The 25,573-nt window shown below is 43.1% G+C and overlaps 1 protein-coding gene across 1 annotated transcript in view; it reads right to left on the reverse strand.

Annotated features, from left to right (window-relative positions):
- Window positions 1-2,133: 2,133 nt before the first annotated feature.
- Window positions 2,134-25,573, reverse strand: part of LOC113617682 (microtubule-associated serine/threonine-protein kinase 4-like) — a 201,455-nt gene continuing 178,015 nt past the window's right edge. The window contains exon 3 of the mRNA XM_027101262.1: window positions 2,134-2,342. Coding sequence (XP_026957063.1) covers window positions 2,134-2,342 — 209 coding nt within the window. The remainder of the gene's footprint in view (window positions 2,343-25,573) is intronic.

Here is a 25,573-nt window from a genome sequence, read left to right on the forward strand (position 1 = left end):
TAACTGTACCTTTAAAAATAAGTCCCAAAATTTTCATGGGAAAGAAAAGATAAATTTTAGTTTAAAGATCATAGTCAATTTTGAAGGCATAAAATATCCTCAAAGAAACTTTTTTAGGGATAATTACTCAGTATCAGAATCTTTATAATTCTGAAACTAGAAACAGGGAATGCCAAGGTTGAATTCCAGAGACTGGAATAGGTCTTTTCATCTTGCAGTTTGCAGATGAGCTGATAAAATCTGAGAAACTAAGCAACTGCTCAAGTTTATACAGCACTTAATGAAAAAAGCAGGATTAGAGGTTAGACCTAAATCAAATCTCTCTATATTACTGAATGATTCCCAAATATCCCACATAATTTACTACCAATGCATAAAATTATAAGGCACCATAATGCACTGACATATATTATTTGTATCATCATCAGTAAAAGACATTTAAAAATCTATTCCATTACCATACAACCCTACCACCGATGCAAAAGTAACCTCTATAGGGGCTTCCCTGGTGGCGCAGTGGTTAAGAATCCGCCTGCCAACGCAGGGGACACAGGTTTGATTCCTGGTCTGGGAAGATCCCACATGCTGCAGAGCAACTAAGCCCGTGCACCACAACTACTGAGCCCGCGCTCTAGAGCCCGTGAGCCACAACTACTGAGCCCGCGTTCCACAACTACTGAAGGCTGCATGCCTAGAGCCTGTGCTCTGCAACGAGAGAAGCCACTGCAATGAGAAGCCCGCTCACTGCAACAAAGAGTAGCCCCAGCTCGCCGCAACTAGAGAAAGTCTGCATGCAGCAACGAAGACCCAACGCGCCAAAAATAAATTAAATTAATAAATTTATTTAAAAAAAACAAAAAAGTAACCTGTATAGACTTCTAGGCTCTGCCAAAGGTTAAAGCTGAAAAGTAATGGGCCCACTGGAAAACAAAATTCTAGTAAGCATCATGGTTAAAAATAAAAGTCTACGTTACTTCTTTTACAAAAAGGAATGTAAGAGTCCATGCTGCTAATAAATGCACAAATATTTATGCCATGTGCCAACCTGTAGATGTGGAGAGAGTGCTAGAGATGGAATAATGACCATTTTCAATGATTCTAGAAAAGAAGGACCCAGGCAATAATCACCAATGAATATGAAATCTAAAGGAGATTTTTGATGAGGAGAAACATGTTTGCATGGCCTCAAAGTATCTCCCCCACCCCCAAAGGCTTATCGATTTAAGAAAAAAGTTCTAACTACAGTGGAGAAACCAGCCAACCCCTTGACTGGGTGAAAAAAATTCGCATCATAATGAGGGGCAGATGGACATACATCATGCACCTGCCCATGGCATGACCTGAAGGGACACGACATCACCAATGTCACATTCTGGCCTGGAATGCAAAACCCGCAGCCCACCATGAGAAAACATTAGACATACCAGACACTGTAATATGAGAAATATTCCATTAAAAAATGAGGTGGCAGTGTTGCATAGTCTTCAAAAATGACGATGTCATAAAAGGCAAAGAAACGCTGTGGAGTGGTTCCAGAGTAGAGGATAATTAAATGGCATCCATGACCCTAGACTGGATCCTCTACTGGAGAAGGAAAAATACTATAAGGGACCTTATTGGGCCAAATGATAAAAATAAAATACAGATGGCAGAGTAGATAAAAGACTTTTTTCATGCATAAATTTAATGAAGTTGATAACTGTGATAACAAAAGGCCATGATATAGATAACCTACTCTCAAAGAGTTCAAAAAATTACATGTGTGTATACGTGTGTGTGTATACATATATATATACACACACACACACACACACACACACAGAAAGCAAACAGTACAGCAAATAGGGCAGGAGGTTAATACTTGAACCCAGGCAAAGGATCAACTGGAGTTGTATGTATTTGTCTTATTCTTGCAAATTCCTATAAGTTTGAAATTATTTTGAAATAAGAAGTTAAAAAAAAAAGCTTAGAAACATTTTCATTTCTTTTGAGGGAAAAGTTGAGACAGCATTAAGTTTACAGAAATATTCCAACTTAGGTTGGGGGGACTTGGAAAAAATTACCAAACTGAAAGCAAGGAATTTCACGTTGCCAAATCTGTGCTTAACGTTAATGGTAGCTTTAACTTCCTATCTAGAACAATAAACTCAGAACAGTCCCTAGGCTGGTGGTGAGATGGAGCAAACCCAACCCACCGCAGAGTCCGAGGACACTCACCAGGCTGGCCGTGAGCAAGGGCGCCGACTGGCCCAGGACCTGGCTGCGCATGCGCACGAGGTTGGACGTCTCTGCAGAGGTTGCCCAGGCCTGCCCCGCCGCCGGGTTTGGAAGGAGGTACCTCCCTGTTGGAGTTAAAGAGAAGACAGTATGAGTAGCAGGCAGAATGACAGTGCTTCCCTAGAAATGGCATCCTTCTTCTATACCACTTCTGCCATACGTTGCAATTACACTGATATATAGCAACCGGAAGCAAATTGTTTTAATTAAGTTGGGAGATCTAGTTGCAAGTTCTGACCCCTATTTTCCACATAAACCCAGGTAAACCTCTTCACCTCCAGCATCTGTAGCTTCTTGTTACTGTGCTGAGGATATATATAAGTATACAAAGCATTCTTACCATCGTAGATATATACATGTGCATTTACAAATGTACTTTTAAAATATCTAATACGGAAAGTGATCTAGCAATCAACCAGAAAAGTGTCTACGAAGATCATGACCAACAAAAGGAGAGCTGTAAGTCTTTCAAGTTGAAATGGGGCTGGTGCCCCTTTCTCCCAGCTTCTCTCTCTGAAGAACTGGTGTATATCCAACCATGTCCACAGGACATGGGATGGTACCCATTTGCATAAATCAGGACATTAATGTTAGTGTAGGTTCACTGAGCAATTTCCATCAACCTTGAACTCTCATATATATGTGTATATCTTTAAAAGTCAAACAGCTGAACCAACTCACACGGTATTACTTCTTTAGTACATGGATTAGACTAGTTATCCACACATAAGCCTTTAAGTTAGGAGGGACATGAATATTCACATAGTAATGAAGCTCAGTAAAAGCAGAGACCATGTTTGATTTTTATCTGTAGCACAATGACTGGTCATAGTAGGTGCTCATTAAATATTTGTTGAATGATGAAAGAACAAATGGGTACGTCTCTCCCCAAAAACACGTGAAGACAATGAAAAGACGGCAGGCCACCCGTAGAATCTCATCTACGGGCTGCACGTGTGGGGACTCCGGCTTTGTACCTCCCGGAATCGTGAGGGACTGCAGCACGTGTGGCTGGTGGCCCTGCAGCAGAAGTAACATTCGTGCCCTGGATTCTCCCCAGCAGATCTGTTCCTTGTAAAAGAACCCCCCTCTCTTTCCTCAGGCATGCACTTAACAAGCACCCACTGGTTAATAACTGCTGAAATACATTAACTAGTGTGAAAATTCATATTTTACAGCAAGACAAGAAAAACATAAACAAAAAATTTTCTCTGCCCTTTGGCCTCCTCTGCCCCCTCTACTGTGCACTGTATATCTGCATTACGCATCAACCAAACCTCTCCATCAGCAGGAATACCTGCTCAACCATAAACAGCAACATTCTCCTAGCACCAACAAGACAACTCCTTAAAAGATAACATTCCTTCTGAATCTTGTAAGGGGCTGCAATGACCCATGACCCACTACTCACCTTGTCCTTGCTGATCTGGATTATGCAAACTATCTCTATCATTTAATGTACAGACCTCTGTCTCTAGAAATCTACATAACTGTGCTTTGACCTCTAATGGGTAGAACAGTTCTCAGAGCTTTCTGAGAGGCTGTTCCTGGGTTATAGTCCTTAATTTGGCTTGAATAAAGTTTTCCATTTCTTTCTTAGATCAACTGATTAATTTTTTCATTGATACTAGTTTGCTATTAGTCCACAGGCTAACTGGCAGTACAGGAGCTAGGGTCAGCTCCCATCAACTGTCCACGTTAAGAGGTCTAATGCTGGGACTTCCCTGGTGGCACAGTGGTTAAGACTCCATGCTCCCAGTGCAGGGGGCCCAGGTTCCATCCCTGGTCAGGGAACTAGATCTCACGTGCAACTAAGAGTTCGCATGCCACAACTAAGGAGCCTGAGTGTCGCAACTAAGGAGCCCACAAGCTGCAACTAAGACCTGGCACAACCAAATAAATAAATACTTTTTTTTAAAAAAAGAGGTCTAACACTCTAAGTGCTTTCAAAAATTTGTATTTTATTTTGCCAAAATTGTTCTTTTACTCTCGTATTATATAGTAAAAGCACAGACTCTAGAGAAAACTAGATCTACTTTTGAGACCTTGACCTGTAGCTCAGTGCTATGGGGAACGAAGTGAGTCAACCTCTCTTGGCCTTGGTTTTTCCATCTCTAAAATGGAGACCATACGATTGACTATGTCAAGTTGTTGAGGAGATTAGTGGGTTTTTTAAGTGAAGCACTCAGTACATGTTAGCTATTTAGCCATAACAGCAGTAAAAATGACAAGTATCTTTTTTTTTTTGCTTGGTTTTGGTTTCTCTTCACTCTCAAGTAGTAAATGTAAATATATATATATTTAAAGATCACCAATAATCATACCAGGGAAAACCACTATCAACATTTCAGTAATTTTTCTGCCAGACTTTCTTTCTGTAACCTGTATTTTCTTGCAAAAATGGGATCATACTTACTTTTGTCACCTGCCCACCACAACCCCACATAACAGATTGTGATATTTTCCTAGCAAATAAATACAGCAAATACCAATTAATTGAAGCATAAATGCTATCACTGAAAATTCAAATATAATGACCCTCTGTGGTTCCAGTCACCATCTTGAACCACTCATATATATTTTTATGTGCAGGATGTATTACATTTAAAGTCTAGAATTTTAAAAATTCTTTTCTTTGCCTTATTTTGAAACATTAACTAAAAGCTGGACTAACAGGTGTTTTGGTAAATCGGCCCCCTTTAGACCCCAAAGCAGGACATTAATAAAGAAGGACAGGAAAACCACAGACTGCATTTAGGAATGCCAACATCAGTAGTACATGAATAAATGATTTCTTTAACATAGAAATAACTCCCACTATTTGAAAAACATTACTTGTTAAAAATATACCAAACTCCAGTCATCAGAATCAATAGGGTTTTCCCCACCTCCACCCCGGTCCCTCCTGTGTCTTTCCCTATATTTTATATTTTATATATTTTTTGGTTCATGTTTCAGAAAAGGCCTGATAGGAGGTATAAAAGCTACATGATGTCAAGATTTACATGATGGAATGAATCTACTCTGGCCTGACCAATGCTCTGCCCCAGATGCTTTGTTTTAAAGAAAACTTGGTGTAGAAACAAAAACACTAGAATTTAATATAATCATGGAAAAATGTGAAGGGCTAACATTTTAATTCATTAAAGAATTCTGAAAAAAAAAAGAATTCTGTAAGTCACGTTTTTTATTCTTTTAGTAGAAAATAATTATTAGACTATAACCCTATAATCCCCCAGAGCTGAAAAAATAGGTATTTATTTCTGTATCCCCAGGACGTGGCATAGTGCCTGTAACTTGGTAAGTGCTCAAAAAATGTTTGTTGACTGACATGCAGTTAAAGTACACTATTTGATTAATACCTGATCAAGTCTAAACAGGAACAATAAAACTGAACAGGTGATTTTCTTAAATTTCATTTGTAGTATACTATAATAGCTAAAATACATCGAGGACTTACTATATGCCAGGCACTGCAACATCTTAACCACGCTTTTGGGTGCTAAGTAATATTACCTCCACGTTAAAGTCCAGAGAGGTTACATAATTAGACAAGGGCACACAGCTAATAAGTGGGTAAAACCAGGATTCTTACTCTGAAACCCAGATCCCACCACAGGAAAATATTCATCACATATGCTTAGGTGAAAAAACAAGTTATAAGACAGGATAATTCTATATTTTAAAGTAAATAATATGTATTTTGCATACTATTTGAAAAATTATTTTCAGAAAATTGTCTGAAAAGATAGGAAATGGTAGCAGATAGGATTAAATGATATAATGCACTCAAGGCACTCAACCTGGGACATGGAAAGCAGTCAATACACTATGACTCTTCACGTTACCCTGAGAACTTTACAGTTCCATCGATGCATCCCGACCACCACCACCACCACAGCAACGATATAAAACATGGTAATGGGTTCTTAGACCAGATCACAAAAGAAAGAAAGAAAAAAATAATGACTAGGAATAAAATAAAGACTAGTATTTCTCTGTGGGAAGGAAGTAGCAAATTCAGAATTGTCGTTATCTCTAGCAGGGAAAATGGGGAATAGGTCCAGGGAGGAGTATTGCTGTAATATTTTATTGTTTAAAAAGTTATCTACAGGAAATAATGGGATCTATTAGTTGAACATAAAAGTTTATAGTATTACGTTTTCACTTGTAGTTTTTTTTAATTTTTATTTATTTATTTTTGGCTGCATTGGGTCTTTGTTGCTTTCTCTAGTTGCAGCGAGCGGGGGCTACTCTTCATTGCGGTGAGCGGGCTTCTCACTGCGGTGGCTTCTCTTGTTGCAGAGCACGGGCTCTAGGCGTGCGGGCTTCAGTAGTTGTGGCACACGGGCTTCAGTAGTTGTAGCTCGCGGGCTCTAGAGCGCAGGCTCAGTAGTTGTGGCACACAGGCTTAGTTACTCCACAGCATGTGGGATCTTCCCGGACCAGGGAATGAACCCATGTCCCCTGCATTGGCAGGTGGATTCTTAACTACTGTGCCACCAGGGAAGTCCCTTCACTTGTAGTTTTAATAAATTCAGTATTAATTTTTTTAATATATCTGAAGGATGTGGCAAATATTAAGCTTTGATAAAGCTGGCTGGCAGGTATTTGAGGTTGGGACTAAATTATTCTGCATTAATTTCTGTATGTGATATTATATAATATTGCTTTTAATGATTCCTATCAAAAAAATGTGCTGCATAATCTAACATGGCAAACTGGCCAGAAGCACGTTCCCTCCACTCCTCAAAATGGTAGCTCCGGGCTTCCCTGGTGGCGCAGTGGTTGAGAGTCCGCCTGCCGATGCAGGGGACACGGGTTCGTGCCCCGGTCCGGGAAGATCCCACATGCCGCGGAGCAGCTGGGCCCGTGAGCCACGGCTGCTGAGCCTGCGTGTCTGGAGCCTGGGCTCCGCAACGGGAGAGGCCACAACAGTGAGAGGCCCACGTACCTACCGCAAAAAAAAAAAAAAAAAATGGTAGCTCCTCAGGCCGCATCAGGGAGGGGTCTGGGCTGGGGAAGCACGGAACCAGGGAAGAGGTTCCACGGAGAATGGGAGCAAAAAGGAACCACGAGAATCCTCATCCTGGTCCCAAGATAAAAGTCACAACAGCTGTGACTGCTAGATGCCCCCTTTCTGAAGCCAGTGGGAGGGCAGAACAAAAGCAGGGACAGCCCTGAATAAATCCTCAGTGCAGGCGATCCCTGTGTATGCTAGCATCGTTGCTCGATAAGCCAGGGCATGCTTCAAGTAGGAAGCCAGACACTGGACAGATCCAGAACAAGCACTGGGGGAGGGGACTCAAGGAACCAGAGCCACGTCCCTTCTCTTCTCTCCATAAGCGCCAAACCACACTTTGAACCTTTCAGTTTTGTTAGATCTCACAGAGCACTTTCAAGCAAGCCGAGACCATGGCCAATGGGAAAAGTATGCTGTCTTCTCTGAAATCACTCAGTGTAACTCGGCCACATACATTTTTGGGTTTTTTTAAACATCTTTACTGGAGTATAATTGCTTTACAATGTTGTGTTAGTTTCTGTTGTATAACAAAGTGAATCAGCATATATTCCCATATCCCCTCCCTCTTGCGTCTCTCTCCCACCCTCCCTATCCCACCCCTCTAGGTGGTCACAAAGCACCGAGCTGATCTCCCTGGGCTATGCGGCTGTTTCCCACTAGCTATCTATTTTACATTCGGTAGTGTATATCTGTCAATGCTACTCTCTCAAGGCCACATACGTTTTATTTGTTGCTATCTCATGTGTAAGTCTAATCTCGGTAACAAGACCATAGCTGTGCCTGGTCGAAGATAAACAAAGTCAGACACTACTTAAAGTAGTAAGGACGGATTTTAATCAGTAATAACCACTGCAATAGGGAAAAAAGAGTCCAGCATGGACTCTGTTCGTCTTCGATTGGTACAGAAGTAACCGGGTGTTTTAACAGGAGAATGAGGGAGTAGGGCAGGCAGCAAGCGAGGGCTGGGTCGAGCCAGGGAAGTGAAAAACAGGAAGGGTTAGTCAGTGTAACTGCGATCAGGCCAGCTCTGTCTGCTAGCTGGCAAGGACCGAAGTTTGGATTCTACCTTTCCACAGAGACTGGGAGACAGAGGCCCTATCTGTTGGCATGAACAAATAGTAAAATTTTTTGGTAGCCTGGAGTTTTCTGAGGCAGGCACTTTAAGGGGATTAGGGTCATCCTAAGGATGTGGCCTTGAGCTGTTAGAGACTGTTAGTGTTCTTCGAGTCTCTGTAGGCCAAGGTTGGGGGACCTAATTGAGAGAGAGGGCTCCAAGGAGCCTGGCGAGGGTTTGGTCAAGGTGAGACTTGGTCAGCCTTCCATTTATTTGTTACTTCAATAGACCCTAACTCATGTTCATTAACAGATCAGTTTTTGAACTAAGTCTGAACTAACTTTTGAACTTAGCCCATATACTTATATGTCTTCAAACCTTCATACAAGACATAAAGCTCCTTGCCAATAATGGTAAAAGTAATTGCTCTAGTTAGGGGTGACACAGAGTCATATTGCTGAGTGCCTATTGTGACCCCCCAAACTGATTCCATCACTTATTCATGAACTTCAAGCCTCGTGTTCCTCAGCTGTAGAGTAGGGGTAAACTTACGGAGAGGTTCTAAGATTAAAAAAGAAAATACATCATACAATGGGCATTCAATACATATAAACTTAAACAAATAAGAAACACAAAGAGATATGCAACACATGAGAGATGACAAGGTGAGCAAGAAATAAAATTCTGTTATTTGGAACAAATAATAAAATTAGGAAGCGTCTATATACATATGTAATGAAATGTTTATCATCCTGTCATGGGTTAGATTTTAGATGTCGTTATTCTTGCACAAGTCTCGTCTGTAGGAATCATGAATGTTACAAATTAGAGGGTCTGTTAGCACAACACATGGGATGTTTTATTCCTGCCTGGACCCCCATTAGTGTTAACAGGGAAAAGAGGACAACAGATGGATTTAAGGCAGTCATTAGAAGGCATTAGCATTGTGCCATAGTTGGTAGTGATTACATCAAACTTTACACAAATTCACTTTCTGATGACTACCAAGAGCCTCTAAAAAGTGTGTTGCTGCTATATTCATGCATCATTTGCTGCCTACAATTTGAGAAAATTAGCATCTGTCAACTGCATTATTCAGCTGCACAGGGTGGAAATTAATGGACAATACCATTCCCTCTTTGTTGTAGGAGAGGTGAGCTTGCCTAGCAATCTGGCTGCTCTATTTTAATACCACATCGAGCTTTTTGTTACAAATGGAACTTTGATCAGCTCTGTGTTCTTCGGAAACACATTGCTAAAATTCCAATATGCCTATTAAAACATTTATTAGATACTGTCTACCGACATAACTAGAAATTTAAAGGCAATAAATAGAGGTCCATATGAAAGCTGAAATCTGTTGGCCAGAGTGAAACAAGAATTTGTCAAGCTTCAACCACAGAGCTATGGGTTATTGGAATGGGCTTTTTATACTGGTTATTGTTTCTCCTTTGGTCACAGGGCCTCTACTCAACAGAATAAGTAGAAATATCTCCAGCCATTTATATATGACAATAAGTAGATTACTAAGACTCAGACTGTGACTAGGTCTACCTAGGGTACATATGGTCTTTTTCCTGGAATGGGTTTTCCTTTGTTTTCATCCTGAATTTCAAAATAACAAGAAGCAAGACCTCCATAAAGAGGTCGTCAAATGTGAGATACAAGCTTTCAAAGCACCCGGAAGCTTAAAGTATCCCTCTGAAGTACGAAAATATCAGGTCAGAAATAGTTTCAGCAGAAATTAAATATAGCCTCTGGAGACCTACTTTGTCATTGAAGAGTAATGGTTCCTGCCTAGATTTAAAAGCTTCTAGTAAAAAAGTTCCATATCACCTGAAATGCAATATAGATTGAGCAGTCAGTCCATGGTCTCACATTTTGGGCTACCTCACTTTTTTTTTTTTTTAACTGTTTTTCCACTTAACATTTTTATTTATTTATTTATTTTATTATTTATGGCTGTGTTGGGTCTTTGTTTCTGTGCGAGGGCTTTCTCTAGTTGTGGCAAGCGGGGGCCACTCTTCATCGTGGTGTGCGGGCCTTTCACTAGCGCAGCCCCTCTTGTTGTGGAGCACAGGCTCCAGACGTGCAGGCTCAGTAGTTGTGGCTCACGGGCCCAGTTGCTCCACAGCATGTGGGATCCTCCCAGACCAGGGCTCGAACCCGTGTCCCCTGCACTGGCAGGCAGGTTCTCAACCACTGCACCACCAGGGAAGCCCTGGGTTACCTCTCTTGACTACAGACAGGACATCAAAGACAACAGAAGACCCAGGAACTACATTACAAAGCAGTCTTGAGAAAGGGTTTCTGGTGCTCAGTTATACATAAGAACTCTGGGAAAGCTTGTTTATCCCTCTAAGGTCACCACTGGGAAGAAAGGGTAGCTGAGGTGGTCCACGTGTTGCCCTCAAGGGTTTTGGTGAGGGAGGGGGGCCCACAGGAGGGAGGGAAATAGAAGGTGCTGGCGTCACAGAGGCAAGGGGCTAGGGACAGAAAGAACAATGGGCAGCTGGCACTGTGCTGGTGCCACGAGCAAGCAGACGGGGCCACATGCTCACATCTCTCATCTGTTAGCTTTACCTTTGGGCTACCAGGCTGCTGCTGACCTGAGCATCTACTGAAGCTCTCACAGCAGCCCCCAGAAAGTTCACATCCACCACTAAAGTGGGAGGAGGGCCATTCCCACCACTTTACCTTCCCCACTGCCTACTAAAACCTCCCTTGCTTAATTCCACTTTGGGGTATATACACAAAAAAAGTGGAAGCAGGGACTCGAACAGATATTTGTACACCCGTGTTCATAGTAGCATTATTCACAATAGTCCAAAGGTGAAAACAACCCTACCGTCCACTGATGGATGAATACATAAACAAAATGCGGCGTATACAAACCAATGGGATATGAATATGATTCAGTCTTTGAAAGGAAGGAAATTGACACACAGACGAACCCTGAAGAAGTACTAAGTGAAATAAGCCAGACACAAAAGAACCCATGTCATATGATTCCACTTATATGAGGTTCCTGGAATAGTCAAATTCATTGAGATAGAAAGTTTAACAGTGGTTACTGGAGGGCTGGGGAGAGGGGGGAATGAGGCGTTATTGTTTAATGGGTACAGAGTTTCAGTTTGAGATGATGAAAAAGTTCTGGAGGTGGATAATGGTGATGGTTGCACAACAATACGAACGTACTTAATGCCACTGAATTGTATACTTAAAATACAATAAAGTACAAATGGTTAAAACAGTAAATTTTGTCATGTATATTTTCATACACACACACACATACCCTCCCTTGCTTAGCCAAAACCACCATACCTTCTATAAGAAAAAATGAGGAAGTCCTTTTTGTTGTCCAAAGGAGGTATCCACAGTGAACTACACCAGCACCTGCTTTCTCAAATTATACTTAAGCCCTCCAAATCATTCACAAGTCAGAGAAACTGAGTTTTTCAAGACCCCTCCAAACTTTCAAAATGGAGAAAGCTTAAAGACCGTGATAAGTCACTGGCAGAATCCGGGCAGAATCCATGAGTCAGCAGCCTTCACCCTACAGTGTACTCCATCATCATGAAGATATTCCTCTTTCATGCCCCATCGCTCAACTCTAAACATCGGTTCCCTCATCATAGGGACTGTCGTGCTCACAGGCAATTACAGCCTCCCTTTATTCATCTTCAACTGTGCTACTGCATCACAGAGACACGGTCCCTTTCATCTTCCCTCTCACATGGGTGACTGACTTCCAATTTCTTGTCCCCACTGCAAAAGAATAACTATACCTAGACAGCATCGACAATGCTGCTACATCATTCTTCTTAATGGCATAAGTAAATATAATTTGAGAAACCAACAGATTTGTGACCAGGGAGAGCTGAAGTTCACTGACTCCTATATTGAGCTGCTAGTCTAGCCTTAAAAGAAAACGTGGTGTGTGTTGACTCACACAAAAAAGTCCAAAGCGTAGGCTTGACCCCATGTCCTTGAAGGCATCACTGCCTACTAGCCAGGGATCTCCAACTGACAAGGAAACTGAAAGATGAATGGAGAGAGGACACATGCCTTTAGGGAGGTTGGCTGTCAGAGCACAGTGACACCGATGGGGTATCAAGGTCTGAATCAAATTAATTGCCCAGTGTAGCAGTCTCTAAACGGTTTTGCTGCTAGACTCAACTCCACCAGAGATACCCAATTTCACTTCTTAGAATATTAGCAGCAGCATTCTATATTTAACATAGAATGGCAAGGCAATATTACTAACCACAAGGGCCTGAGGACAAAGTTAGGAAGATGCTTGAAAGGGTGGGACAAAGTTAGGGGGATGCTTCAAAAGGAAGCTTGTAGCAAGCAGAGCAAACAGCAGATGCTAACAGTTTAGGGCAATTCCAGACTGACTGGGTCCATGACAATTATTTCACGAAGTCTCTAAAGCCCAATTCCATATCGTGAGAGAGCTAGGGACTGCGGAAAAATACCAGAACAAACATGTCTACCATGCAGAAATCAAAGCCGCTGGACAGACCGCAAGGCTATGGAGCGGCACCTCAAGCTGCCGCTGCCACTGTCAACTGCAGCTTTAAATCAAAAGTAACATTCGGAGTGAAATGCGCCAAGATGATTCAACGGGATAGTGGTCTCTTTACCCGCAATTACAGAGAGCCACCCTGTTACCCTTGCCATCGAATGACAAAAGGGCAAAAAATGCCAACACGCTATTTTTTTTTTTTTTTTTTGCGGTACGTGGGCCTCTCACTGCTGTGGCCTCTCCCATTGCTGAGCACAGGCTCCGGACGCACAGGCTCAGCGGCCATGGCTCACGGGCCCAGCCGCTCCACGGCATGTGGGATCCTCCCGGACCGGGGCATGAACCCGTGTCCCCTGCATCGACAGGCGGACTCTCAACCACTGTGCCACCAGGGAAGCCCCGCTGTCTATTTTTAAATGGAAACAATTCAAATCTACAGTTACAGAGAAATATATTTGGCTTCTCTTTTCTTTTCCCTTAACTTGTTCTTAAAGAAGAAATATTTCTTCTCACCTACCAAGATTACCAAATTCTAATAAGGGAAGATAATAGGATCATATGAGTTAATACACGAAACAGAGCTTAGTAAGCTTCAGTGTTCCTATTATTTTCAGTACATGCACTGCTGCCTTTCGGTATACCTACACCCAGCAACTTCTCCCATTCTGCTCTGAGACCCAGCCCTCGCCAGCAAGTCCCTCTTGCACCTACACCACCAAGGTAGTCTCCCTTCAAGGGGTGATTGTATGGATTTAAAATTCTTATCAAAACGTACAGAATGGTTTGGCTCTAAGCTCTAGCTGTACAGACCAAAGGCTAATGTGACAAATTAAAATTGATTTTTAAGGAAGTATTAAGTAGAGCTACTCTAATGAGAACATGGTAACAAGAATCTGACACCAAGCAGGATGTGTGAGTGAGGGCACCAGGGAGCTGGGTGGGGACGGTGTCTAAGCGACGCCAGGCACAGGTCAGAGCGAACATGTGCAATCTCGCCTCCCTCCATCCTTGTATTGAAATATAATTCAGCAGAAAGAATTGCTAGACATGTCTAAAGCCCCCGGGAAATGACGGATATTGATGAATGCTGTTGGGAAGATATATGGAAGGAAACGGCAGATAAATAGAACCATTTTTTCTCAGTCATTTTGCGGATATGTGGAGCAGCTGTTAAACTACCTGTCAGTGCCCTGTGCTCTCTTCCTCTGTCTCCTTCCTCACCCCCATCTGCATTCTCTACCCCTTTCTAAACCCTCCCGGAGGACCAGTATCTGTTCTCTTCAAAATAATCATCAAGCGAGCAGGAGTCATCTCCTCCTCCCCTGTCATAATCTGGCTGCTCAACCCAGTTAGTCCAACCCTTTCCAAAATGTCATTCTTTTTTGTTTGTTTGTTTTGTTTTTATTTATTTATTTATTCCCAAAACGTCATTCTATCCTAACATGTTGGCTGCCCCCTGTGGATCCTGGAAAGACAGCTGACTCTTGAACAACACAGGCTTGAACCGTGCAGGTCCACTTACTTGTGGATTTTTTTCAATGGTCAACACGCCGGTACTACACGATGCGGAAGGGTTGAATCCGCAGATATGGAACCACGGATGTGGAGGAACCATGGGTAGGGAGGGTAGGCTTTAAGTTGTTTGCAGATTTTTGACTTCACAGAGGGTTGGCCTCCCCAACCCCCTTGTTCAAGGGTTGTTCAGGGGTCAACCGTACGTTCAGTTTTTAAACTCCTGAAGTGAAACTGCTGAATTCAAATCCATTACCATTTGGCCCCAGTCACGAGACTCAAATCTAAAATTCAAAGCCTGACAACTACCATGTAGTGGCTCTGTGACCTTGTTAACCTCTTAAGTCTCAGTTTCCCATAAATGCTCTGTAAAAATGGACATGATTGGGCTTCCCTGGTGGTGCAGTGGTTGAGAGTCCGCCTGCTGATGCAGGGGACATGGGTTTGTGCCCCAGTCCGGGAAGATCCCACATGCCGCGGAGCGGCTGGGCCCGTGAGCCATGGCCGCTGAGCCTGTGCGTCCAGAGACTGTGCTCCGTAACGGGAGAGGCCACAACAGTGAGAGGCCTGCGTACCACCAAAAAAAAAAAAAGGACATGATTGATCAACCTCCTGGGGCGACGGTGAGGACAATTTAGGATGTACACAGAGAGCTTGTCATACCATCTGGCAAATAGAAGGCCCACAATAAACAATGACTTATTATCCCCTCTACTTTCCATTGCTAAACAACGCTTCCTGGCAACAGCACTCCTCCTCGATATCATTCTCAGGCTGGATCAAATACTCTCCAGCTCAGGGCCCTTCGGAGTAAGAGGCTCTCATTCCATTCACCAAGTGGACTCAAGAGCACAGAGTGGGAAACCAGTCAGACAGGGATCTGCACCCTGGTTTCACCATCTATTAGCTGCAAAACCCTTGATAAATTACTTTCCCTCCCTGAGCTTCTATGTCTAGACCTCCAGTGATGATGATCATAGGTAACACATACCAAGTGCCCAGCACCGCATTGAACACACAGTGTGTGTTCCGTGGTGGCTCAGGTCCCTTCCAGGATGCTTTACCCATTTTGGCATCATTGGCATTGAATCTACAACCAGGGGCGTTACTAGCCTTACCTTCCCCCCCATTAATCACCTGCTTCTATGGGGCTGCCTGCGTCTAGGGTGCCATCTGTTTCTGTACATAACATGCTTTTCTACATTGCAAACTCAGTGTCAGCTGGGACCGTATCTCATCTGTCTTTGTAGCCCCACATCACAGCCCGCACACAGAAGCTACTGACAGTTTACAGGATCATATACTTATGCCTGTGCCTATTAACTCTCCACTCTGTCTCTCATTTATATTTCTCCCAGGGTTCGGATGTTTTCATTTTTGTTTAGTTCCCCATTGCCTAGAATGTTCAAGTGTGGTTCAGTTGTTTGTTTTGTAACCATAGCAATAGTGAAAAAAGGCTCAGCGGCCTTAAACTTGATACAAGAACATCGTATCACTTCTCCTGGCTTTGATTTTCTCTTCTAAAACCCATCTCCAAAAGAGTCTGACACTGCCACAAAACACTGTGTACATCCAAGGCCAACTGTTTAACCTGAGTACATGTGAGGACAATTTGCACTTAGTATCTTACTTTTTGAAGAAATTATGAATCCTACTCAGTAACATTCTTTTGCCCACTAAGATGCTTTGATTGACACACCCAAATGTCACTGGCATCCTGAGATGCTAAACATTTCTGACAACTGCCCTACATCTAAACAGTTAGGACAGAGGCCAAGGAAGAACTGGGGATCAGGAGCTTTCCAAGAGAAACAAAAAGAACAAAGGCAGCCACAGGGGCATAAAATAGACTCCATATGACAGTCGAAGCAGAAATTTCCAGACAAGTCCAAATTTCCTAACAAGTTCTCTAGCTTTATTACAAGGAAACGTCTATGTACAATCTAATTCACTTAACGGTGTATTTCCATGTATATCTCTTTGGAATAGTTCCTAGTTTCATGTAAGCTTTTGTTCCAAACAGATTCCAAATTCTTCTTCCGTAATGTCTATGTGTGCCCCCTGAAGAACATATTATTTTTGTCTTAAGAAATCTTTGTTGATACTGATTAATGAATAAACAGGAAATCTAGAACAAAACTATACAATTTTTTTCCCCAAAATACTGCACAGTAGATCTCCTCCAGCACCTCCAAATGGCAATCTATTAAAATGCCCTATTTCTGGGGTGGGAGATCTCAGTCAAGGACTGTATAACCCCTCCTAGGACAGTTAATGTCCACTCTACCTGGTTTAAAAGCAATAGGATCTAGGAACCACTGTTATCCGAACTATAACCCTGTGCCTTGAATTAAGTTCTAACAAATCACTAAGTGCCTTGCAAAACATAACATTGCCCTTGTTTTTAAGAAGAGAAAATTTTAAGCCAAGATTAGCATCGTGATTGCCTCAAGCACTGCTTGGAAATTAATGACCAGTGTAGGGTTGGAATTCAACCTTGCCATTTCTGGTCTCTTATGTAGCCCCTGACTTCTGAAAGTTCAGACGACATTAAGTAGCCTTGAACTCCAGGATCAGTGCCTCATGTCTTAAAGTAACAGTATCACTAGGCTACTTAACATTCCTTTTTAGGGAATTCAGTCATGCTTATGAGGAAATCAGTGTGCTCTGGCACTCAGCTAGGGGGCAGGTAGCTATTGGGTTGTTCCAATCATCCTCCAAATAGTCATCTCTCAAGATCGAGAGCCTGATCATTTTCTTCTAGCCATTCATTAAATGCATTTAATCTCCTACTATTTAAATCCACCGAGAGCACTATAACCGTTGAAAGAATGGCAGTGGGCATATACACACAGACTTAACACACACCAAAGAGTATCATACGTCAGATCTGCTTATGGTTGTCCACAAAGCTGGTCCTGTCTCCAAGGTGACTGCAGGTAAAGGGGCGGAGGGCGGGGAGCATGAGAAAAGATAGTGTACTAATGTCTGTGTGTAAGACCCCTAGCATCTTGCCCCTCGTGCCATGCATGTACTTATGAGACAACATGTCTGATAAAGCCTCAGTACAGAACCCTTCCTGTAGTTACTGATAGAGTTGCCAGATTTCACAGAACTACAGGATGCCTCAATAAACTGGAATGCAAATAAACTGGATTATGTAGAGCACAAATATTACATTCTACACATCAATGCTAAAAATATTATTACCAGTCTCTCTGGAATTAACATTGAACTTAGTGCCATGTATTTTATCTGGCGACCCAATTCACTGAGCACTTAGGATTGGCAATGCAGGAGGCTTTGCTTTGAGGGTTCAAGGAAAAGGTCCTCAAGGAATTTATAAAGTAGTAAAAGGGATTATAGGTCCACAAATAATAGGAAGTTAAAAGTGATCCATCCTGGAAGAAGAGGACAATGTAAGATGGTAGCAGGAAGGAGAGAGTGAACGTAGAGCTGTGGAAGTGATGTGAAGGGGTTTGAGATGGAATGTGAATGTAGCAAAGAACCACGAGCTTCATCTCGTTGTTCTGTACACCGAACATGGGGGCCTCATTGCTCTGGGTTTGCGCATGTATCACCTACCATCATTTTTATATTATTTATATATACCAGTGCAGCCCAAAGCTAGTAAAATGGAGTAAAAACAAAACAACAACAAAAATGCTTTGCACTGAGACTCCTAGCAAACAAAGCAAAGACAGAAACACAGTGGGATACCCAGCTCTCATTACTTAATAAAAGAAAGAACTCAAATTTGTCAGACCACACAACCTCTTTTTCCTCATTTTGAGCTCAGAGAAATTTCTTTTGGAGGTTTTAATAAAAGGGCAATGACATATCTAATTCTCACTGTCGTCTAGAGTCATTTAGGGCAAAAATGCGGGCACCTCCTACATTACGGAACACTAAATAAAAACTGAGGGTGCAAGGCTGTGTGTGCATGCATACATGTGAACACATAATCAAAGTCCATGTATACACTTTACATACATACATGCCTCTCCTTTACAGGGACTTGGAAACTGGGAACTAAGGTACCTTGAGCAAAATTCTTACTCAAGTCTAACTTGGTGCAGTGTTAATAATTTACACAGTGGTCATGACTCCACCTGTATTCTTATTCAGAAAAAGGGAAACAGATGTTTAAATGGTACCATTCTCTCTTTTCAAAGGTTTTACCCACCAGGGATCAAGTCAACAAGGAGTTAAAAAGCAAGGAGTGGGGGGTTTCCCTGGTGGCGCAGTGGTTGAGGGTCCGCCTGCCGATGCAGGGGACACGGGTTCGTGCCCCGGTCCGGGAAGATCCCACGTGCCGCGGAGCGGCTGGGCCCGTAAGCCATGGCCACTGAGTCTGCGTGTCTGGAGCCTGTGCTCTGCAACGAAGGAAAAAAAAAAAAAAAGCAAGGAGGGGACTTACTTTCAGCTCTCCCTTCAGGCCCTGTTGGGATGCAGGGGACTGAGACAGTACTGTCAAAAAACAGAGAAATGATCTGGCTAGGCAGACACAAGAAAATAAATTTAGCCCTGACAATATGCATTGATTAAGTACTTGAATGACAATGGAACATGACAATGACAAATGCAGGCTACCACCACCAGAGTCATTAATACATCAGAAACACTAATTTTTACCAATCTTTAAACATCCCGGTTGGTGGCATTTGCATTTCTTTGCCTACTCTTTTTTCCTGCGGAGATGACACAAAGTCAGCTTCATTTTCAGTTTCCATCCAGGAAGCTAAAAAAAAAAAAAAGTCTACATTCCTGATCTTTGATTAGCCCCTGAAAATGAGGTGTTTTTTTTTTAATGTATGCTTTTTTTTTTAAATTTTATTTATTTTTGGCTGCGTTGGGTCCTCGTTGCTGCTTGTGGACTTTTCTCTAGTTGCTGTTGTCTTCGTTGTGGTGCTCAGGCTTCTCACTGCGGTGGCCTCTCTTGTAGTGGAGCACGGGCTCCAGGCACGCGGGCCTCAGCAGTTGTGCACACGGGCTCAGCTGCTCCACGGCATGTGGGATCCTCCAGACCAGGGCTCGAACCCATGTACCCTGCACTGGCAGACGGACTCTCAACCACCGCGCCACCAGGGAAGCCCTGAAAATGAGTTTTAAACAAGAGATGGATGGCCTGGTGTGCTCAGTTTCAGAGGACAGGACGTCACTACCAGGCTCCTCCAAGGGAGAAGGTGGGCTTCCTTGCTCAACAGTGGAGAAAGGATGTAAGTGTAAAGGGAGAGAAGGAAGGAAAACCAGCCTCTGCAAAGACTCCCCCATCCCTCATCTTGGTAGCTAAAAGTATTCACTATGCAAGGTCAAAGGGACCTGGAGAGTATCCAGTCCAACGCACTCATTTTACAAATGAGGAAACTGAGAACCAGAAATGAAGGCATAGCTACTTAGCGGTTGACTTGGGACAAGAATCTGGGCCTCAGATCCCCACTTCAGGCCCTTCTCATTACACCTCGAAAAATCAGTACAGGAGTTGTCGCGACGCTATGCCCACCCAGACAAGTTACTTGTTTTCCCATCTTTAAACCCCCATTCAGTGTAACTCAGGTATTCCATTCTCCTTCGGATCTGCATCCCCCCCAATCACTGTTTTCCGGTGGACTTATGTGTGGTCCAATGTACTGATTCCAGTACATGCGTAGTTAGCACCCACATGCACCTCTGTGCAGCTGCACTGCAGCTGGATTGTATATAAGAAAATGTCACCACGAGAGCCGGCTACCTATGTCCAACTTCCTACATGGGTTCCAGTGTGGCAGGAAATGGCAGCCACCATCTTCCTTGCCTTCCCCGATCTTACCTCCCCTTCCCCAATAACTCAAAGAGCACTATAGGTGGGATTTAATAAATAGTTGATACTAATTTCCAATTGTTTAAACTCATGTTTCACATTCTTAACTGTAATACAATCAATTCAACTTCCGTGGCTTTCTCGTTTATGCTGAAGAGTCACAGGGATCTAAAACCACGTCTCTCTTAAAGACGATACATATACAAAACCGAGAAGACAAGCTTGGAATCAGCATGCTTTTCAGAACCTACAAGTACACAACGCATGAAGGAGAGGAAAACCACCCCTGCCATACCCAGGCCTCGGTCTATCCTATCAGCATTAAACAGATCTTCAGGGAAGTACTAGGAAAAAACTGGGGAGAAAAGAAGGAAAGTGATTATGTTCCTTAAAAAAATTTAACCCCTTGATAAAATGTTTAAAAAAAAAACCTGCCATCAGTTTTCTACTCTAAATAAAATTTTAAGAACAAATTTTTGAGATATGGATTCAATAAACTCATTTTTTTCAATCAGGAATAACAGAAGTCCATTATTTATAGAATCACCCTAGAACACAAGAAGTAAGGGGGAGAGACAGAGAGAAAGAGGAACGGAGAGAGAAAACTGGGAGAGAGAAAAACTGTTTGTTTTTTTGTCGGTACGCAGGCATCTCACTGCCGTGGCCTCTCCCGCCGTGGAGCACAGGCTCCGGACGCGCAGGCTCAGCGCCCACGGCTCACGGGCCCAGCCGCTCCGCGGCACACGGGATCCTCCCGGACCGGGGCACGAACCCGTGTCCCCCGCACCAGCAGGCGGACCCTAAACCACTGCGCCACCAGGGAAGCCCCGAGAAAAACTGTTTTGGGGATCCTAATATTCATACATCTTTGGTTTGTTTCTATTAAGTTTCTTCTTTAGCCTAATCGGTATAGAGAACTTCCTTATATATTTGGACACATACAACCTTTAAAATAATGCCAGCAAAAACTTTAAATGACCACTAGACACACTCTTCTTTGGGGTACTTGGAAGAATTTCAGTCACTGGGTTTGATCACATCCAACATAACCCAGCCTAAGGTCAAGAAGCCAACTTATTTTGTAGGTGATAACGGTTTAGCTGTATCTCAGTATGCAACTGATGTTCCTACCCTAGCAATCTTGATATTCTGTATCACAATGATTTAAGGCCCAAGTTACCTTTTACCTCGCAGAAGGTGCTTCAAGAAACTTAAATCAGGTCTTCCAGCAACAACATCTTCTTAATGAACACTCAGGACTAATTTTAAATCCTTCAAATTCTATCTGGTACAGAACTGAAAAACGGATTTCTGAAGAGCCGTTCTCGCTGATGTAGCACGGCTCCCAGCACTCTCTGGAGCTCATGCACACATCAAAGCAAACAGCCCAGTCTCTCATCTGACTCACAGTATAAGGGCAGCACATTCCAGTCCTCATGTTTTCATTTACACTCTTTCCTTGATTCTCCTCTCATGCCTGACATCACCTCCTGGGATGATTTCATTGGTGCCAAATGTCTGAAGGAGAGATTTGAGCTTCAAAGAGGACTCTGCAACCCGGCTCTGAACAAGGTGGCCACTTGACAATTCCCAAGCAGCAGGTGACCAGGGGCCTGGGAACCACCAAGTGATGCTCCCCCGTCAGTGGGAGCAATGACTCATGGGTAAGCCATCTGCATGGGCCATGAGCTACAGCAGAGGGCCCCCGGACAGACAGACACTGGGAGGCAGCATCTGCCAAAGAAGCTGGCTAGCAGCTGCATGCCCCATTAAGGCGGAGTCTCAGGAGATCTTCCCACCCTGACAAGGAGATACTACAAAGGCCAACAAAATACATCTACATTGCCATCTTCTAATTAGAACACCTAGATAGCAAACAAAATATCCAGACTTAAGCTGACATAGGAACAGTGAAGACAGCAAGTGGGTTTAAAGGCTACTTAAAATCATGCACCTTCACCAGAAAGAAGATGCTCGTGGATTTGCCTCTTGATCGCTTGGTGACTCAGAAAAAATAGGTAGAGACACTCTCCAGACTCATAAACCACTGTGGAGGAGGTACACGATGTTACAAGTTCTAAAACAACACTAAAGCCACGTAAAAGAATTCCTGCCCCCAGTTATATGCCCTCAGCATAGAAAATGTGTAAGTATTGAGAAACAGTAAAACAAATAGAAGCCGGATGTTTTTAAGCCAGTAAAACCCTAAGTGTGAATTATCTAGGTTCTTTTTCCTGTTGGCCAAAAGCCAAGAACCCAAACTGACAGCATCATTGTCTTAACAACAACTGTAAAGACCTTTACCTTTTAAAAGTTTTAAAACTTGCCAGATTTCAAAATATGAACATATCGGTCATCCTTCATGGGCTGGTTAAGTCGAACAGCCCACCCACTGCTCGGTCCACAGTCCCACCACACTTCCAAGCTCCCATGGGCTTTGGCTCTACCCCTGGAGAATCCCACGCTGGGCACCAAAACCCCCTGACTCTTACAGCTCAGCTCCACCCTCCCCATGGCTCTCCTGAGTGACCCTGGACCAGGTCCCTCTGCTATATTCTGTGGAACTGATGTTCCCAGTTCACAAATTTCCCTGGTGTCTTAACATTTCCCTCAAACATGTACACTGACTTCACTTTCAATTCATGATCACAGACCTTGAATGGGCTGTCAGTGCTTCCAAGAAACCCTACTACATTTATAGTCTGTCTTCCTGTTCTCTAAGAACATTTCAGACTTCCTTCTCTAGTCAATTCCCATAGAACCCTCCCGAAGCCCACACAGATATCTCATACTGCAGAGAAGTGAAGCCACTAAATCAATTAAACCACCTGCTTTTTTATGAAAAGAAAATTTATTAAAATCACTGATCTGGAAAGGGAATATTTTAAAATTAAACTTATTTTGAAGTAACTGTGGGTTCGCATGCAGTTGTAAGAAATAATGCAGAGAGATCCAGGTATCCTTTACCCAGTGTCCCTCAATGCCAACATCTTACAAAACTATGGTGTACAATCACAACCCCGATAATGACACTGCTACAGTCAAGATATAGAACATTTCCACCATTGCAGAATCCCTCATGTTGCCCGCTCATAGCCACACCTACTTCCTTCCCAGGTCCTCCTCCTGAAGTCCTGACAACCACTAATCAGTTCTCTACTTCTATAATTTTGTCATTTCAAGAATATGATATAGAAATGGAATTACACAGCATGTAACCTCTTGGGGTTTTTGTTTTGTTTTGTTTTTGTTTTCTAACTCAGCCTAATTCTTTGGAGATTCACCCAGGTTGTCACGTGCATCACCTGCCGTATCAGTAAACAAAGGATGGTGCAGCCACCCAGCCAGCAGCCACTGCAGCTGCCTCCCAACTGTGTACTCTGAGGGAATTCAGGGTGGAGAAAAGCAGGATTCTGGCCCTAGATAGTGAAGGCGCATATCAAAGGAATGATTTCAGAGTCCAGACTCTTGCATCTTCCCATACACCTGAAAAGAAAAGCGCTAAATTCATTAACTTGAGATGTGTGCTTTTCTTTAACTAACAGTAATCTTTGGATGTCCCTACTACCTGTTTTTGTTGTTGTTGTTTCCGAAAACTCTTAAATATCCTGGCTTCTTCCTTACCTCCTCCCAGCAGTTCCTCAGAACCATCTGACAGGCTGCCTCCCAGGTTTAAGTCCTCAGCAAGTCCACCGAATAAAACATAGTTCTCAACTTCTAGGTTGTGCTTTTTTTTTTTTTTTCAGTAGACAATTGGTAGTTTGTTCTTTTTTTTTGCGGTACGCGGGCCTCTCACCGCTGTGGCCTCTCCCGCCGCGGAGCACAGGCTCCGGACGCGCAGGCCCAGCGGCCATGGCCCACGGGCCCAGCCGCTCCACAGCACGTGGGATCCTCCTGGACCTGGGCACGAACCCGTGTCCCCTGCATTGGCAGGCGGACTCCCAACCACTGTGCCACCAGGGAAGCCCAGTAGTTTGTTCCTTTTTATTGCTGAGTAGTATTTCATGGTATAGATGTACCTAAACTACCTGCTTTTGCATCCATTTTCTCCTCCTTCCTCCTGTTACAATGAAGGAAGTACCTCTCTCCCTACAAAGGCCAACCATTTGACATGTGCTCCGGATACCCTGCCAGGTGCTTCCACAGCACTTGACTTCTCTGGTTATCATCTCTTTCTTCTGAACCATCCTCAACACCTTACAAACATGCTTGCCTGGTTCCCACATTACAGTGGTCCCCTCCGACCCCTCATGCCCTTCCAGCTCACACTTGTTTTCTCGAGTCTCTTATAACTGTACAACTTCTCAGAAGAGCTATCTACACTCTCATCAACACATCAGCTACCTCAAAGTCCTTCATTACTGTCTGCTCCTAAGCCAGTTCACTCTAGCTGCCATCCACACTTCAGCACCTACCTCCTCAAGGTTTCCAGTGACTTACACTGTTGAATCCAATGGCAACTTCTTAAGATGTCCTCATCTTATTCTCTTAGATGAAGCCAATCCTTTCCTTCTCAAAATATGCCTCTTGCTTCTGTTACTGCACAGTCCTCCCTGGACATTCTGATTTAACATGCCCCACAGGCATTTCAGACCTAACATCTGAAAACTAATCACACCCAATTTCTTTATTAAAACCTATTTCTCGGTCTTCCCTGATTTTGTAAATGCCATATTTCCCTTGCCTCTTGTGTAGCTGGACTCAGAGGCCACAGTCCAGCAGGAACCATACTTCCTAGCACTCCCCCAACAGTAGCACCAGCCTTGAATTTGGCTTTGACCATGTGAGAGGATCTTGCCAAACAAATGCGAATGGAAATAAAGTGTGTCTCTTCCAGGATGGGACTTTTAGGAAGTTTTTCTTCTCTGTCCACTTCTACCAGCTGGAAGCAGAGTGTGGAGGCCGTAAATAAGAGCCAGAGCAGAAGGTGGAAGGAATGCGGGTCCCTAACTCACCAGGAGGGAGAGAGCTGCCTCATGACCCAAAACACTTACATGAGCTAGAAATATGTGACAACTGTGTTAAGCCCCAGAAATTTTTTGGTTTGCTCGCTCTAGCACGTGGTATTATCCTAATACACACCACTTTTACATAGGCATTCTTTTGATGGTATTACAAACATGAAGAAATCCAGAGCATATACGAGAGTATTCAGGTGCAATATTTACTGAATACCAAGGCTACCTATAACATAGTTATGTTTCATGTAAATTTGCTTTAATCTAAATTCTGTCAGACTTGCCTACTAAGCTAAGGAGGCCTTTAGGATGAGAAACCCATTAAACTCTACACAGCACTTAAACAGAAGAGCCTTCAAGTTAATTTTAAAGAAAAGAATGTTTTCTGGCATTGTGTGGTTTGTTTTTCCTTTCCCTC

The sequence above is a fragment of the Aethalodelphis obliquidens genome, unplaced genomic scaffold (assembly GCF_003676395.1).
Source record: "Aethalodelphis obliquidens isolate GAN/ISIS:26980383/991018 unplaced genomic scaffold, ASM367639v1 scaffold4, whole genome shotgun sequence".
In the NCBI taxonomy this organism is placed as follows: domain Eukaryota; kingdom Metazoa; phylum Chordata; class Mammalia; order Artiodactyla; family Delphinidae; genus Aethalodelphis; species Aethalodelphis obliquidens.